Below are 17,371 nucleotides of genomic sequence, written 5' to 3'. Positions count from 1 at the left end.
ATATTCTAATACATGTATTCTATAAGATAAATGTTTTATATATAATTGAGATTTTAAATAAATGAATATCTTTGATGTATAAATTATATTTTTCTTTTAGTATGCACAATCTAGACATTAAATTGACAAAAAAAATAAAATCGGATAAATAAGGTACAAATTGTGTGTCATATGAATATGTGCTAGATAAATAAGACTACGGAATCATCATAAAATTCGGATACAAAATCTCACTTTGTACTCCAGACTCTAAAAACGTTTTATGCATATCATTGGCAGTGGCCGAATGTGTTTTAAACCATTATTTTTAGCTATTTGAAGACACAGTTCGTATCAATTCAGTCTATTGAAGATCTGTGATGTCAAATTAGTCTCTTGAAGATTTTGGGTGACACCAAAAACAGTTTCTTGGTCATGTTTGTGTCTGACAATAGCCTGAACAGTGTTGGTGCCAAGTGGATATCTTTAAGAGGACCCAAATGGAAGCTTGGTCTAAATTTTAATATTTACATTTTATGTACAATGTCAATGAGATTGCACTTCTGAGTTGGCAGAAGACTCTGTGAACCCTCCACAGACATTGCCACGACACAGAGGACATACACTGCATAAGAGGAAAGCTAGGTAAGTGGTTGTCTATGAAATGGAAATAGGTAAATATGAAAAAGAATGATACAAGAAGACTAGTTTTGGCTATAATGACAGTACCCGTGTATTTCTTTAAGCCACTTGTCCACACATGACATGTGATACTCATGGAGGCAAGGAAGAACTCGTATTTGGTCCCCTTCTTCGTACTCCGCCAGACATATGTAACATCTAGCATATTCCAAATTAATGTTTAAGAAATAAAAATAATAAAAAACATGAAGTTTCATGTAAGTATTCAAGACCAAACAAACTATCATTACCACACTGACATGGACTTTTCAAGCATTAAAAGCTAACAAACCATAACATTTAATCACATTATTCAGACCCACATTCTTGCTTAACACAACTAGGATAAGAACCCTTACTGTTCAACATCATTGCCTCCATCAGCCACTTCAACCTTTTTGTGAGATTTCAGGGGAAAGGAATCAACAATTGATTCAGGGGCAGGGAGTGAGACCATGGATAGAGACAGTGATCCAGGTTGCCGATGGATTTCATCTAAAACCTGCAATCCAAAACACTAGATGACATCTCAACACTCCAAAACATTCACTGACCTATTAGATAAGAAATAAAAATTGGTTTTCCTACAGAGAAGTGGCACAGTAAAAGAAGTCCAATATCGTATAAAAAATGGCCTAACTTAATCACAACATCAGATAGTCTCAATTATCAGGAGGCATGACACTCTACACTTGGGATGCTCTTATCTAACGAGCACACTACATTGTCAACGGTATCATAATTAGATTTCACTGGCTGAAATGAAACTCGGTAAGAACTGGGTTTAAATGAAATGCTTAATGTAAAGCAAAAAATTAAGATGTAAAGCAAAATAGTGCAGGAAAAAAAGGGTGGAAAGCTAAATTGAATTAAAACTAGCAGCAAACAGTAAATGTGAGAGAAGGTTAAAACCTCAAACAACGCCTCAGCCAGCATGACTATTCTTGAAATACTTGCTCGAGTGCTTGATTCATCAGCCATTGGGGAAGACTCGCATGAGCACATGCCATCTGCATGGAGTCCTAGTGGACATGAATTCCATCGACCAATCTCATCAAAGCCACCACGAAGCCTATCCCAGATCTATAAAAGTAATCAAACAGCTTAAGCAACACGAAAGGGTTCATGAATCCAGATAACAAATCCAAGTAGATGATATAAGCAATTTGAGGCATTCTACGCTCCAAATTTTCAAAATCACCTCAGATCTTGAGTGCCGCCTTCTTCGTTCATTCAATCTGTGAATTCTACTGCCCATATATCCAGAAGCACCTCCAACCCCATCATTTGACAAATCACCACCAAAATCAACAAGCCATCGATCTTGAGATCCAGGATCATCAGCAACTGCAGTAGAGAAGACAATGGTTGGAGAATCACCAAGCCTTCTAGAACTACGTCGTGAAAAAGCATCCCAAAATAATCTTCTACCACTCCTTCTAGCATCATGATCATTAGCATCAGCATTGCTTCCAGACAAAATATTGGAAGATATTGTGACCACGTCAACTTGAAGCACACTATCATTTCCTGGTCCTCTTTCCCGATTGGATACAAGAATACCTAAACCTGAAGGTATTGTCTCACGACAAGGTTCTTCTTCTTGCCCTTGAGAAGTAGCTGCTAAGTTGGAACCTTGAGCAAGGTTGGAAGAATTCTGGATAGAAATGAATGCACTATTGTGATTCTCAACAGAAATTTCCCCAGAACTGAAATTCACATGCTCCCGGGGGGTTGAACTTCTTGGATGCACTGTCTCATGAGAGACTTGAGAGACACCACCACTAACCACTGGATAATTAACGTCATTAACTACATCCTTGTTAGCAGAAACATTTACAGAGACTGGATCTGAAGACTGCTGTGCTACAAATGAAGTACTAGCTGTGTTGCTACTATCACTATATGATTCACGACCACTACGACCAGCACTTACCTGACAAGGAGGGGCTTGCTCCTCATGTTCAGACAAGCAGTTCCTGTGACCATGTGTTGCAACGTTTCTATAAGAACTTCCAGCACTAGTATTCCCATGGAACTCGGTTCTCATATCAGATGAGGTTGAAGTTTCAGCAGGGGGACTGCAGCTAATTCTAGCTTCTGTACATAATAAAGATGTTTCCTCAGTGACTTTATGAATTTCACCTTCAAAATTTCTTGCTAAATGAACCTGAAGTTCAGCTGAATGTTCTTCCATCTAAAAACACAATATAAGAATATCACTTCCTTCATCAACCTCTCTCGGCTATTTAAACAATCTTCCTCAAATTGTACCATCTATTTAACATAGCTAGTGCACAGAATTTCAAACAATACTAATAAGTTATAGAAAGTATTCAATAAGTTAACATATATGATCTTTGGAATGCATCCATGTATAGATTCAGACGTGCATAAAATAATATTGACCAACTCGTCTCCAGAATTCAGACAATTCAATAAAAAGTAAAGGAGAAAGAGTTGAATTCAAAATATTGTAAATTGTGAAATTTTAAGTTCTCCAGATGTTAGAGATTTGCACCATTTACTGAATCATTCAAACCACCCAGGGAAAACAATAACAAGAAGCTAAATCCGATCATTCTGACAAAGAATGATACCACGGCCAATTAGGCATCATCAGCTGATAGTTCCATTGATTAAGCTCAAATACGTCAAACCGTATTATTCAATTGACAAATTATCGGATTATAAAAGCTCCAACAACTATGACAATCAATCAACACCCCCCATAAACTGCGAACAAGTTTATGTGTAAAAGATGATCTCACACAATCAATTCCGAAAAAGGAAAATAAAAAACCTACTAAAAAAGCCAATACTTTGACAAAAATTCTATCCATGAGTCAAACTCAATCGATTGTCATGGCCCTCTGAAAAAACTAAATTTGCATTTTGCAACTACACAGAAAAAAAGGGGCCACGGATTTTTAAAAAAAGGCACATACAATTACTTTTGTTTATCCCTGTGGTTAAGGAGGGGGATCAGATGGATGAATCCCAGATGAGAAAAATCAATTTTTTGAATTTTAAAAAGTGTAGGAGAAGGCAAAATAAGAAATGGGTATTAAGGAAATAGAGTGGAAGAAGGGATTTTGGGGATAGAGGGAGAAGGGTACCTGGTGAATGGAGCGAGAGGTGGAGGTGCCACATAGAAGAGACGACAATCTGAAGCGGTTGACCCTGTGAGTAGAAGAAGCAGAAGGGCGAGAAGCATGTCTACTAGAAGAGGAACCCATGGTCTTGGAGAGAGAGATGAGAAGAGAAGAGAAGAGAAGATTAGAGGCACACAAAGAACTCACCACAACCAAGTAGCTTCCTTGCTTGCTACCTAGCTAGATGTAAGATGTGGATGCTTATTGCTTCATCACAATGGAAAGCATACCAACTTGGAGCTTTTCTTCATTTTCAATTATTTCTCTACTTTGGGGGCTCTCAATTCAAACACTCATAAGTGTTTTCTTTCTTGTCTTTTTAATATTATCACTTTCTTTTCTCACCTTTTTCTCTAAATCTATTTTAAAATATCATAAATAATTTTCATTTCTATTTCTGTAGATATTACATGTATTGTTAAGTGAAAACTCCACTTTGACTCATGTTAAAGAAAACTACTTCCACCAAATATTCTTCTTTATTACTTCTTTAAAATACATTGGATTTTCTACTATCAAATTTCCAATCAGAAAAACAACCTTAACCAAAATACTCTTCGAGTAGAATGAAATTATTTAGAAATGAAATAATCTCATATCTATTCTGATGTTCTTTTGGATAGCTGCAAAATTTAGATTTATCTAATCACAATTATTTTGCTGAAAATGACTAATTTCATTTGGATATAAAAAAAGAAATCGGTTTATACATGGGAAAAAGAGTCTCCATGAAGTCGAAAAGGAAAAAATGTCGAAAAATAATCACAAGCTACAAATTTTCATATTACAAAAAACTTATATTTTTATATTTTTCTTTACGAATTTAAGTTATTATCTTAAACACACCACTTATTTTACAAACATTTTTTCCTTAGAAAGAGCAATTGAAATATTATAATTTAGTTATCCCAAATAAACTCTTGAACTTCGAGTCTGATAAAAAAAATGTATGTTTTACTTTACTCGTTGAGAGGGTAGGCAAAGTTCTTTATTATATCTTAAGTATTTAATGTATTTATATAATTACAAGTTAATTTTAAGGTTATTAGCTATTTGATATTGTGGCATGCCAGTTCTCTTTAACCGATTACATGAAAATAAATAATAATAACAACACTATATTAAAATAACTGTATACTTAGGGATTTTAGGATTTTTTAACACTTCAGTATTTAGTAAATACCGACGAACTCCATAAAAACAAATTGTTAAAATTAAAATATAGTAATATAAGTTAAATTGTACGAAGTTAGGATGTACCAATATGGACTCATTAGTAAAAAAAATTATTAATACCATATAAATAGACACAATAGTTAAAAAAAAAAATATGTTATTACTATAATATTTATTATGTATACCAAACACTTACTTAAGGTAAAAGGTGTACTTTCATTTAGAGTCGAAATTCAAATACTAAGAAAAAAAAATTACATAGAGATTAACTGATAAAAGATATTATATCAATATCCAATTACATAAGTGAGAGATGAAATTGTTATTTTTATAATAATGATCTATAAAATATATTTTAACAAGATTTTTGTTTGATTAACAGTAAAAAAAAAATGATCCAAATAAATAATACATAAAATTGTAAGAGGAAGATCAATTTCAACTAAACATCCGTTTATAGGGTCTGAAAGGTTAATAGAGATATGAATTTGTTGAATTATATATTATTATACATAGCAGTAAAAGTAACGAATGAGATGATGTTATGATTGAAAGTAAAAGGAAGCAGAAGACCGAATGGAGAAGAAAAAGCCAAATCCATAACAGCTCACAGCACGTAAAAATGTGGTAAGTTTTTGTTTTGTTGTGTAAATGGCCATAGATGTGGTGGCAATAACAAAGAGAAGAAATGTGTGATAATAAAGCATAATAATTGGCAGGGTGATGAAAACAAAAATTGTTAATTTCCACGAAATCTAAGTAAATTAGAGAAAAACAACAAAAAAACAATGCTTTATGACAATGTTGTATACGGTAGACTATTGACTTTGTCTATGAAACATACTTGCCCGTTTCTTCTTTCTACCATAAATGATAAATAGACAAACCATTCGTTGCTTACTGTGTTTGAATTTAAATTGGTACAACGTCACATTTTCTTTCATTCTACAAACGTCTCACCTAAATCATCTCTCTTTTTATTTGCCTTTTTCAAATCCTTAATGTTCTTTCTTCACATATTATTTCATGGCTCAATTTGTACGTGAAGGGTCAAGCTCGTCAGAGAGAACAGCATGAAAAAATTGATAAAATTGTTAAATTAATAAATAAATTATTATTATTTGGTAGCGGGTTTGGGGAAATTTGTGAAGAGACAGAAAAACATAATTACCAAAATAGGTTGCAATTTTATTTTTTTTTATTTTTTTTTACTGATAAAATCCGTCCATGTGATACTGTTGAAGTGAAATTGATCCACACGATTGCTTTTGTATCAACTGTTTACTATCCAACACATGCTTTGAAAGATTGTCGTACTTTAATTAAAAGATTGTCGTACTTTAATTAAAAGAAGTATAATATTCAAATAAATCTCATGTTTTTTTTAAGGTTTTTTTTTTTGCCATCTCCCGAAAATTAGGCAACCCTTGGGCCACCTAGGCTTAAGATATATGACCCATTTGCTCTTTGATAAGCTTTCTAAGAGTGTCTTTTCCTACCTCTTCATAACTTTTTGTGTCACTTCATATTTTTAAAATATTTAAAATATTCTTTTATTTAATTAATATTTTTTTATACTGTATTATTTAAAAAAATCGGATTTTAGAGTTTGCTTGAAAAAATCTTATAAATTCTGTAATACACAATATATTTCTTTTAAAAAAATACATTCTCAAAATTCAAAAGATTTTTGTTTATTGTAGAATTCAGAATGTGTTTTTAGATCTAATAATACACTTTGGATTTTTAATTTAAAATTTATTCTTTTAAACATAAAATTGTTTTTTGGTCTGACATGTTGTGGTTCTAGACAAAGTTGAAGAAACAGCCTGAACTTTATTTGCCTAAGTTTAAAAATTCACTTAGTTTTTCTTTGCATCTGGTAATTTATTCTAGAAAGAAAATGACACATCATAAAAAAATTGTGAGAAAGTGGTGGAGCTACTGTATTCTCGCTCTACATGCAATCCTGACATGATTTTAAATGAAAGTCATAAGACATTATAAATTTCCTTAATTGACCATTTGTCAAATTGTTATGTAAAGGAATGTAAAAGCACTTTTTTCTTGTGCTACATGTCAATATTTGTGTAGCCATATTGATGACAAGCTACCACATTACAAAAAAAAATGGTTAATACGTGCAAAACAGTGAGAATGTTGTAAAATCATATTGATAATGCTAGCTAGCATACTACCAAAACATTAATGTGGCTATGTAAAAGCACAAAGGTAATCACTTCATTTAGTGCTTTGTTTTGGTTTACATCACATATCACTTTTTTTCAGTTTCTATCAATCCAGGTTTTATTTTTAATTAATTTAAATCAAAATTATTTTTCAAATAAGTATTTATCAAGACTTAATTAACTAAATTTCAATTAAACTTAAAAGTCTGTTTCTTGATATGATATCAAAGTTACATAAAATCTATTACAATAAGAGTTTGTTAAGCTTATCAGGTCATGTTATTAGGTCGTTATTTGACTATTCATAAATATATAATCCTACACACAGATTGGAGAGTCTCGACTCATAAGAATGTGTTGTGTGTTGGAGATCCTATATTGAATAAAGATAAAAATATTTCACAATATATAAGTGAATGCAAACTTCATCTTATGAATTATTTTTTTATAGTTAGAATAAACTTAATGTTCACTTCTTGAAAGTAAGTCAGTAATATTTATTTTAATTAATTTTAATTAAAAAAAAATCAACTACTATTTTTTTGTACATGTAATGGGTTTTTTAATTTATGTTTTGATAACTTTTTTATATTGGACATTAGAATTATTTATGTTTTATATTTTAAATTTGTAACAAGTGTTATTATAGGTAAAGACCTAGAAGTGCATATTGTGCAGTCCATGACCATCAGCTTAAATTGTTGACGCGTTATGATGAATGTTAGTTACTCAACTACTAAAAACAAAACTCATTGACTAGTAGATTGTTAAAAGATAAGGAACTAGTTATTCAGTTTTGTCCAAAATTGTAGTTTATGGAAAGTAGTGCTTTGAATTCCTTCACTCTACAACCAAAATTTTAGTAACTAAAAATATTATATAAGGTTTCGTTGATGCTCACTGTGTGCTTCATCGATTCAACATAAGAGAGAAGAAACATGCACATTCCTCCCCCACCGGGCGCTCCAGGCCCACCACCTCACCACGGTCCTCCCGGCCCAGGCCCACCACCTCACCATGGCCCTACCGGCCCAGACCCATCACCTCACCACGGCCCGTCCGGCCCACCCAATCACGGATCTGCTCCACCACCGCATGCTGCTCCTGGGCCACACGGTCTCCACCCTCCGGCGCCTCCACACCACCGCCAACGCTTCTGATGTAATGCATATCATATGGAGCTTATGAATAAAAATATGCTCATCATATATATATATATATATATATATATATATATATATAAATAATGTATTATTGAAAGTGCTTTGATTTGTTTTTGGTATTTTCCATCGTATTTACACTGCAATGTCTATGTTTGATTTCGTATCAAATAATGTGAAATACGTATCTATAATTTAGAAGCGTGCTGAAATTATTTTGAATATTTTTATTTTATTTTGTTACATTGGGAAGATAGATAAAAAAATTAAAACAAAAATGTTATTTTGTGGATAGTTTTTAAGCGGAAAGGAGGCACTTGCAAGAGATAAAAGCTTTTGAAAAAGGTCAATTTCTATAATTCACTAATATCTATACAAAGAAGTTATCCTAAAGAGAAAAAACAGATGAGCATGCTTGAAAATTTTTAGTTTAGAGATAAAGATGAAAGGTAGTATTTAAAAGAAATGGGTGATTGAAAAAATACAGGAGTCCAAACAAAATAATAGTATTTTGTAATTATGAAAATATATTGTTTCGGGTCAAACGAAAATATAAATAACAATGATAACAATTTTTTTATATGTAAGAATGTAGCAAACATCTCTCATGCTGAAAAAAACATACTTATAAACTTAGCTTTAGTATTGGGTATTAGATCAAATACTTATTAGTTCAATTGTAACTTCATTCATACAACTTGCAACACAATAAACTCAGAGTATGAATAACTAAGTGGAATTTAGAAAGACCATCATTATATGTAGTTTATCAAAGAAAAAAAAGTGTGTACAAAATAATTTTATGACATGTAATAAAAGTAAATATTGCAAACTCTTAGAGTGAAAGATAAGATTTTGTAAACATTGATGATTCTTTAAGATATTCAAGTAAATTTAATGTAGAATTATATTATATTATGTATGAAAGTTATGCACAAATACTTTAGAAAATAACACTTAAATTACTTGCACACATATGAAGCAAATTGAGGTTCTTTTGACCATGACGGGTTTTTTTTTTTTGGTTTTTACAAAAATGGAGTCCGTTTAAAAAAAATTACAAATTTAGGCAAGTCGTGCCAATTCGGTACGACTTCATATGCAGAAGTCGTCCCAATTAGGCACGACTTCTGCCATGTCATACTAAAGTCGTGCCAACTTGGCACGACTTCTGCCCCGTCATATTGAAGTCGTGCCAAGTTGGCACGACTTCTGCCCTGTCATACAAAAGTCGTGCCAACTTGGCACGACTTCTACCACGTCATAATTTTTATTTTATTTTTTAATTTTATTGTTTATATATTGGGTAGTAAGTTATGTAACGTTAAAAATTAATTTGATACATAATTTTCTAAAAGAGTGTATCAAATTCACAACAATAATTCTCTATTTATTTTCCAAATACAATAAATTTTCATTTATATATCTATTTCCAAATTCAATAACAATTTTCTTCATTTTTTAATTAATCAAATAATCAAGTTATTGTATTACATTACCGTCAAACATGATCCATACACGATTATCCAATTTTTTGTTCCTTAAAACTAACACTTTTAGAAAATTATGTATCAAATTAATTTTTAACATTACGTAACTTACTACCCAATATATAAACAGTAAAATTAAAAATAAAAAACAATTATGACGTGGCAGAAGTCGTGCCAAGTTGGCACGACTTCTGTATGACAGGGCAGAAGTCGTGCCAAGTTGACACGACTTCAGTATGACAGAATATGACATGGCAGGAGTCGTGCCTAATTGGGACGACTTTTGCATATGAAGTCGTACCGAATTGACATGACTTGCCTAAATTTGTAATTTTTTTTAAACGGACCCCATTTTGGTAAAAACAAAAAAAAAAACCTCATCATGGTAAAAAAAACCGCAAATTGAATGCCTACTTTTTTTTATATTATTTTAAAAAAATACATCTAAAAAAAATTCAGAATATAATATTTGATTTTAGGAATTTCCGTTTCTCTTCAAAATCCTCTTTAAAAGATAATAATAAAAAATAGTAAGATATTATAGGAAATGAATTTCTATTCGATGAAGACAAGATTTTTAAAATTGATATCTTTATCTTCTCCTAAGTCATAATTAAAAACATAACCACGTAATATAATATATACAATTTTGTTTTATAACACTTTTTTTATAATTTATTTTGTTATTTTTTTAATTATAAAATATGATTAGTATGTTTTAATAAAGTTATATATATATATATTTATTGTGTTTTATGATTCTTTTTGGACTTTTTGAGTTGGTCCTTCTTATCCTTTCACATTATACACTTATAAGAAAATCAAAAACCATGTAGCCGCTTTTGAAACTGCCGAACTTTAGAGGGCAAAACAGAGATTTGGCGAGGCCGATAAAAACCAAATATGAGTAAATATTTTAAATGACATGGTGGAAAACACACTAATAAAATGCATGCTTTTTCTGGCACGCTAATTAGACTAGTAAAAATTAAAAAGAAAAAACAAGTATTTTATAAATTAGAAGAATCTTATATTGAAGACCCTCCCTCCATCATATCAAATCAAATTTGCAGTCAAACATGTTGAGGGGTGAAATATCTGTTTTATTTTTAATAATTTAAAAGATTTTATATTTTAAATATTTATATTTATAAGTCAAACATAAAATTATGGATATAAAAAAAATATTGAAATAATATGTCATTTTTGAATTTTATCATCCAAAAACTTAGTTAGTATAAATGACATTCCAGATATCAAGATTCATAAACAAAAATAAATGAGTTATGGATCTCGATCCTCAACACTATTTACAACACACCATTTTGAACATGAAAATCTATAACTCATAACTAACTTCCTGAAAAATCTTAAATATAACAGAAAATGATCTTTTGAATATCTAAATGCAGAATATTTTGGATATGGGAATCCAATAAGATCTCAACACTATGAGCTAACATAAATAATTTTCTTTATCTCATAAGAGATTTTCACCTACCTAAAAGTAATGGCTTCACTACAGTATCACAACAACCCACTTCAGTCAAACACACACATCCTACTTCAGTCAAAATGCACAATACAGTAAAAAAACACTTCTTTGCAGTTTCTTTTTTCAAAACAAAAAATATAAAAATAATGTTGGGTTTTAAATTAAATTTTTATGTTGAATGCATGTTGAAAATGGCAACTTAAAAATTATAGTGGGCCGTAGATGTTTATTTCTACGGGCCTGGTCCAGTCCACTTGAAATCCCATCTCCCCTACCGTTCCATCGAGTGGTCACGTTACCCTAAAACCCAAACACCCTGTCTCCGTCTGTTTGAAACGACGGTGAGCATTTCCCTCGCATTCTCTATTCTTCACTCTCCACGCTTCACATTCCGCCATGGACGATAGCTTGTACGACGAGTTTGGCAACTACATCGGCCCGGAAATGGAGTCCGACCAGGACTCTGACCGCGACTCCGACCCCGAAGCCGACGACAACGCCGACGGGAAGTCCGACGGCGGCGCTGCGTCGGACGGCGAGGATCCGAGCAACGGATGGATGACGACGATCTCGGAGGACATGGAGAATCAGGTGGTTCTGGCGGAAGACAAGAAGTACTACCCAACCGCGGAGGAGGTCTACGGCGACGACGTGGAAACCCTAGTCATGGACGAGGACGAGCAGCCCCTGGAGCAACCTATCATTAAGCCCGTGAGGAACATCAAGTTCGAGGTTGGAGTGAAGGACTCCTCCACCTATGTCTCCTCTCAGTTCCTCCTCGGTCTCATGTCGAACCCTACGCTTGTGCGCAACGTGGCGCTGGTGGGGCACTTGCAGCACGGGAAGACCGTGTTCATGGACATGCTCGTGGAGCAGACGCATCACATGTCCACGTTCGATCCCCAGAGCGAGAAGCACACGCGATATACAGACACTCGGATTGATGAGCAGGAGAGGAAGATTTCGATCAAGGCTATTCCCATGTCACTTGTGCTGGAGGATAGCAACTCCAAGTCGTATCTGTGTAACATCATGGACGCGCCTGGCCATGTTAACTTCTCCGATGAAATGACCGCCGCTTTGAGGCTTGCTGATGGCGCTGTCTTGATTGTAGATGCTGCTGAAGGAGTCATGGTATTGCTTATTATACTTTTTTGTTTTTAGACTTTTAAGCATTGGAATTGGAGTGATACTATTATGGAGTTGGGTCTAGCGGATAGGACATACATTGTGAAGAACTAAGGTAGGAATCTCCCGAGAGAGGTGCTTAGGTTTAGTGTTTCATTGTGACTCCCTATGAAGGAGAAACTAAAAGCCATTTAGTTGTTAGCTTCTTGTGATTTCTGCTCCCGTTATGGGGTGAACCACGATTTGAAACTCTGTTAGAAGGGGCGTTTTCATTTAGTGTCTAACCATTTCTTGAATAAGATTGCCTTTGAAGGGGGATTTTTGAAAAGCCAAAAAGGAATATTGTTGCTTTGTAGTTAGTTATTTTGGTATAGTTGCAAATTGCTAAACACTGAGCTTTTAGTGTGTTGTGGTCCGTAGGTAAACACGGAAAGGGCGATACGTCATGCAATTCAGGAGCGGTTGCCGATTGTAGTTGTAATCAATAAGGTAAACTATTTCTTGATTGATGTTAAAGTTGAGTTTAAGTTCTGGTCTTAGTTTTCATGTTTTGACTTTAGGTTGACAGGCTTATAACTGAACTTAAGTTGCCGCCGAAGGATGCTTATCATAAACTAAGGCATACTTTGGAGGTTATTAATACTCACATATCTGCTGCCTCCTCGATTGCTGGTGATGTTCAAGTTGTGGATCCGGTTGCTGGAAATGTTTGTTTTGCTAGTGGTACTGCTGGATGGTCCTTTACGTTGCAGTCATTTGCTAAGTTGTATGGGAAGCTGCATGGAATTCCTTTGGAAGCTAGTAAATTTGCTTCTCGACTGTGGGGAGACTATTATTTTCATCCAGATACTAGAGCCTTCAAAAAGAAGCCCCCTGCCACTGGAGGGGAGCGATCTTTTGTAGAGTTTGTGCTGGAGCCTCTTTACAAGATATACAGCCAAGTGATCGGGGAACATAAAAAGAGTGTAGAGACAACACTTGCTGAACTAGGAGTCACACTAAGTAATGCAGCCTACAGATTAAATGTCAGACCCTTGCTAAGGTTGGCATGCAGCTCAGTTTTTGGTCAAGCTTCAGGTTTCACTGATATGCTTGTTCAACATATACCTTCCCCTAGGGATGCTGCAATTACGAAAGTTGACCATATATATACTGGTCCGAAAGACTCGTCCATTTACAAAGCCATGGCACAGTGTGATGCTGATGGCCCCCTAATGGTTAATGTGACCAAATTGTATCCAAAATCTGATTGCAGTGTGTTTGATGCCTTTGGTAGAGTTTATAGTGGCAAGATACAGACAGGACAGACTGTACGTGTTCTAGGAGAAGGATACTCACCAGATGATGAGGAGGATATGACAGTTAAAGAAGTAACTAAGTTGTGGGTGTATCAAGCTCGAGATAGGATGCCAGTAGCTGAGGCTCCTCCTGGTTCTTGGGTCCTAATTGAAGGTGTGGATGCTTCAATCATGAAAACTGCCACTCTTTGTAATGTGGATTATGATGAAGATGTGTATATATTCCGGCCTCTTCAGTTCAATACACTGTCAGTGGTAAAAACTGCTACTGAACCATTAAATCCAAGTGAATTGCCAAAAATGGTGGAGGGCCTGCGAAAAATAAGCAAAAGTTATCCTCTTGCAGTTACTAAAGTAGAGGAATCTGGTGAGCACACTATATTAGGGACTGGTGAGCTGTACTTGGATTCAATTATGAAGGACCTGAGAGAGCTCTATTCTGAAGTAGAAGTCAAGGTGATCTATTAATTTTCTCTACTCAATTAATTCTGTCATTAACTTTTTGTTCTCTTTTTTTTAGACATGGACTTTAATGTGAAACTATTATTTTGTAATTTGTGAAGCTGTTCATTTGCTGTTTTAGGTTGCAGATCCTGTTGTCTCATTTTGTGAAACTGTCGTGGAATCTTCATCAATGAAATGCTTTGCTGAAACACCGAACAAGAAGAATAAAATAACTATGGTAGGTATATGGCTTAGTTCTTGAATTGAATACGTTTTATATCAGGCTGTTCTATTGCTCGTGTCATCACCACTCATAGTGACCTTGATTTTTCTTTAGATTACTGAACCATTAGAAAGAGGCCTTGCAGAGGATATAGAGAATGGTGTTGTTAGCACTGACTGGAATAGAAAAAAACTAGGTGAATTTTTCCAGACAAAATATGATTGGGATCTTCTTGCTGCACGGTCAATATGGGCATTTGGCCCTGATAAGCAGGTAAATTCTCTTTATGGATCTATTTACCAGTCTGTCATTCTCCGTTAAACTCTGTAACATATGCAAATATAATGCAGGGCCCCAATATTCTGTTAGACGATACTCTTCCAACTGAAGTTGACAAGAATCTGCTGAATGCTGTGAAGGATTCCATTGTTCAGGGGTAACCATACCTGACATCGAACTATTTTCACTTGTTTAATCGATTATGAAATAATTATGATTTGTGAGATTTTATGTCATTTGACAGATTTCAGTGGGGTGCACGAGAAGGACCTCTGTGTGATGAGCCCATCAGAAACGTTAAGTTCAAGATTGTTGATGCAAGGATTGCCCCTGAACCACTTCACCGGGGATCTGGCCAGATCATTCCCACAGCTCGGCGAGTGGCCTATTCAGCCTTCCTCATGGCTACTCCGAGGCTTATGGAACCTGTATATTATGTGGAGGTATATACTCTTACCATGCTTCAATGATGGTTACGTGCCAAATTTGATTGTAATTATTTGTGGTTTTTTACGTTGACTAATGAAATATGTCTGGAATAGCGGACTTTCACTGAAGGCAATAAATTTTATATTTGCACTAATAATGTTATTCTTTTGGCCTTTGCATCAGATTCAAACACCAATTGATTGTGTATCTGCAATCTACACTGTATTATCTAGAAGGCGTGGACATGTTACTGCTGATGTTCCTCAGCCCGGCACCCCAGCCTATATCGTTAAGGTTGGTGGTTAACTTTTACCTATAAACTGTAATAATGGATGTCGTTTCTTTAGACTGCTATGGTCTTGATGGTAGTATTGAGTACATAAAAAATTTGGTTTCTGACTTCATTCCCAATTTATATCAGGCATTTTTGCCCGTGATAGAATCTTTTGGATTTGAGACAGACTTGAGATACCATACACAAGGTCAAGCGTTTTGCATGTCAGTTTTTGATCATTGGGCTATTGTTCCTGGAGATCCTCTAGACAAAAACATTGTTTTGCGCCCACTTGAACCAGCACCTATCCAGCATCTTGCTCGTGAGTTTATGGTGAAGACAAGGCGGAGAAAGGTAAAGCCTTTTCCTCGTTCTAGGCACTCACTAAAGATTATAGAATTTTAGCCCTTTTATTTTATTTTTTTTCTTTAGGGCTCTTGGTGATAATACCATAACGCATTTATGTTAAAGACAGTAGTCCATGATTTGCTTTTATCCTTTTTGTGGAATAACTAGCTAGTGCAAAGCATTTAATACATTTTGCTCTTACATTAAATCTCGCAGGGGATGAGCGAGGATGTAAGCATAAATAAGTTCTTTGATGAGGCTATGATGGTGGAATTGGCTCAGCAGGCAGCAGACCTTCATCAACAAATGATGTGATTCTGTATAAATAATTATTCTGTCGATTTGATCTTCATTCCGGGGTTTTCTTCAGAAGTTTGGGCCTTAAGCAGTTCCGTTATATGTGATGCAAGCAAAGTTTCTAGTGCTTGGCATTGCGAGTTATCTGGATATGGCTCAGCTATTTTCACATACTGGTGCAAGCATCGATGCCGTTGAAATTGCAGTCTACTAAATTCTCTCCAGTGTGAAAAAGCTACTTATTTCGGACGGGGCAGCTTTTTCTATACAAAATTCTGTATTGATGGTATCATTGATCGTGTGGTAGTACTTAATCTTTTCTTTTCTTTTCTTTTCTTTCCTCCATAGATCGTAATTGTACGAGTGCTTGTATTTCTAAGTTCTAACACCTTCATACTATAGGTTCAACTAAATCCTATTTGCAACGTAGATGCAGTAGTTATGGACGTTAGTCAAACCACAAAACCAGATAATGCAGAGAAAAATTTATAAATTCTTCCTGGTCGTCGATTTATATACGGTTGATAGCTGTCTTGAACGACTACAGATCGAGATTTGCTGAAAAGCGTTCAATTGATGTTTATATTATTTTCTCACTGTTAGCGGATGGTGAAAACATGGACGAAAAAAATTATGATAAGTTTCTAGCGAGACAATCAAACACTTTTTAATGTTGTACTGTTCACGACGTCCTATTGCAGCATGTTGATGGAAAATAACTCATCAAATGAATTCTCACATGATACACATGTACCTGCGTCATTCAATGTCGACACTTACTTTGTATGTATCTTCACGTCTTGTTAGGCCGAAAAGTGTTTTTCTTTTGTTGTCCGCTTTGTGACGAGGCCCTTGAATGTTTTGTTTTATGTTTATTTGATTACGATGGAATTCATGGATCAAATCTAGTTTCTACATGTGATACGTAAGAGCATTTTGGAAAATTTCCATGCTTAGAGTAAAGCAATTTGAGTAGTATTTTAATGCCTTTCCTTTTGCTGTTTTTTTTGTTGGTAATATATGATACTCAAGCATTATAAGGAATGTCGCTCTTACAAAGGGCACAGAAGTTTTCAGGTATATCATGTGTTTATCTATTTTGATGAAATAAATCCATTGAGGGAAATTGTACAGATGCTTCTCATATGATACCTGAAGTGGAGACTCTAGTCGATAAAACCATTTGATATAAAAAAGAAGAGGGTGATTGTGTTTGAAATTTAGTTCTCTTCCAAGTTATAGAGCAGTTTTGGTTTAAACGTTCATATGATTGTGCTAATAAAAAAAAGTTCACGGTTTAAAGCCAAAACTACGGGTGATTGTGCG

General features: G+C 34.4%; 2 protein-coding genes and 1 long non-coding RNA gene across 3 annotated transcripts; 2 read left to right on the top strand and 1 right to left on the bottom strand.

Annotated features, from left to right (window-relative positions):
- Positions 1-165: 165 nt before the first annotated feature.
- LOC137807622 (uncharacterized) lies at positions 166-4,588 on the bottom strand. The gene is made up of 6 exons (XM_068608346.2): positions 3,780-4,588; positions 1,862-2,857; positions 1,573-1,743; positions 1,020-1,162; positions 709-819; positions 166-604 (listed from the first exon to the last, which is right to left on the bottom strand). Exons 1-6 carry the CDS (start codon positions 3,897-3,899, stop codon positions 526-528), a joined length of 1,620 nt encoding a protein of 539 aa, XP_068464447.1. The 5' UTR covers positions 3,900-4,588; the 3' UTR covers positions 166-525.
- A 950-nt stretch (positions 4,589-5,538) lies between these two features.
- Positions 5,539-8,541, top strand: LOC150028843 (uncharacterized). The gene is made up of 2 exons (XR_016519572.1): positions 5,539-5,618; positions 8,065-8,541. It is a non-coding gene; the product is annotated as an uncharacterized LOC150028843 (long non-coding RNA).
- Positions 8,542-11,512: 2,971 nt separating this feature from the next.
- Positions 11,513-16,540, top strand: LOC137807624 (110 kDa U5 small nuclear ribonucleoprotein component CLO). The gene is made up of 10 exons (XM_068608349.1): positions 11,513-12,459; positions 12,874-12,942; positions 13,014-14,207; positions 14,335-14,433; positions 14,533-14,691; positions 14,769-14,854; positions 14,942-15,140; positions 15,310-15,420; positions 15,548-15,754; positions 15,965-16,540. Exons 1-10 carry the CDS (start codon positions 11,722-11,724, stop codon positions 16,061-16,063), a joined length of 2,961 nt encoding a protein of 986 aa, XP_068464450.1. The 5' UTR covers positions 11,513-11,721; the 3' UTR covers positions 16,064-16,540.
- Positions 16,541-17,371: the final 831 nt, after the last annotated feature.

This window comes from Phaseolus vulgaris, chromosome 3 (assembly GCF_051622355.1).
Source record: "Phaseolus vulgaris cultivar YP4 chromosome 3, ASM5162235v1, whole genome shotgun sequence".
NCBI lineage: Eukaryota > Viridiplantae > Streptophyta > Magnoliopsida > Fabales > Fabaceae > Phaseolus > Phaseolus vulgaris.
This window is presented reverse-complemented; position numbering and strand designations above follow the sequence as displayed.

Coding starts and splice junctions, on each gene's coding strand:
- LOC137807622 (XM_068608346.2), bottom strand. CDS start 3,899: ATGGGTTCCTCTTCTAGTAGACATGCTTCTCGCCCTTCTGCTTCTTCT. Junction 1,163..1,572: donor TGGCTGAGGCGTTGTTTGAG/GTTTTAACCTTC, acceptor TTTGGATTGCAG/GTTTTAGATGAAATCCATCG. Junction 820..1,019: donor GGAGGCAATGATGTTGAACA/GTAAGGGTTCTT, acceptor GGAATATGCTAG/ATGTTACATATGTCTGGCGG.
- LOC137807624 (XM_068608349.1), top strand. CDS start 11,722: ATGGACGATAGCTTGTACGACGAGTTTGGCAACTACATCGGCCCGGAA. Junction 12,460..12,873: donor ATGCTGCTGAAGGAGTCATG/GTATTGCTTATT, acceptor TGTGGTCCGTAG/GTAAACACGGAAAGGGCGAT. Junction 15,141..15,309: donor AACCTGTATATTATGTGGAG/GTATATACTCTT, acceptor CCTTTGCATCAG/ATTCAAACACCAATTGATTG.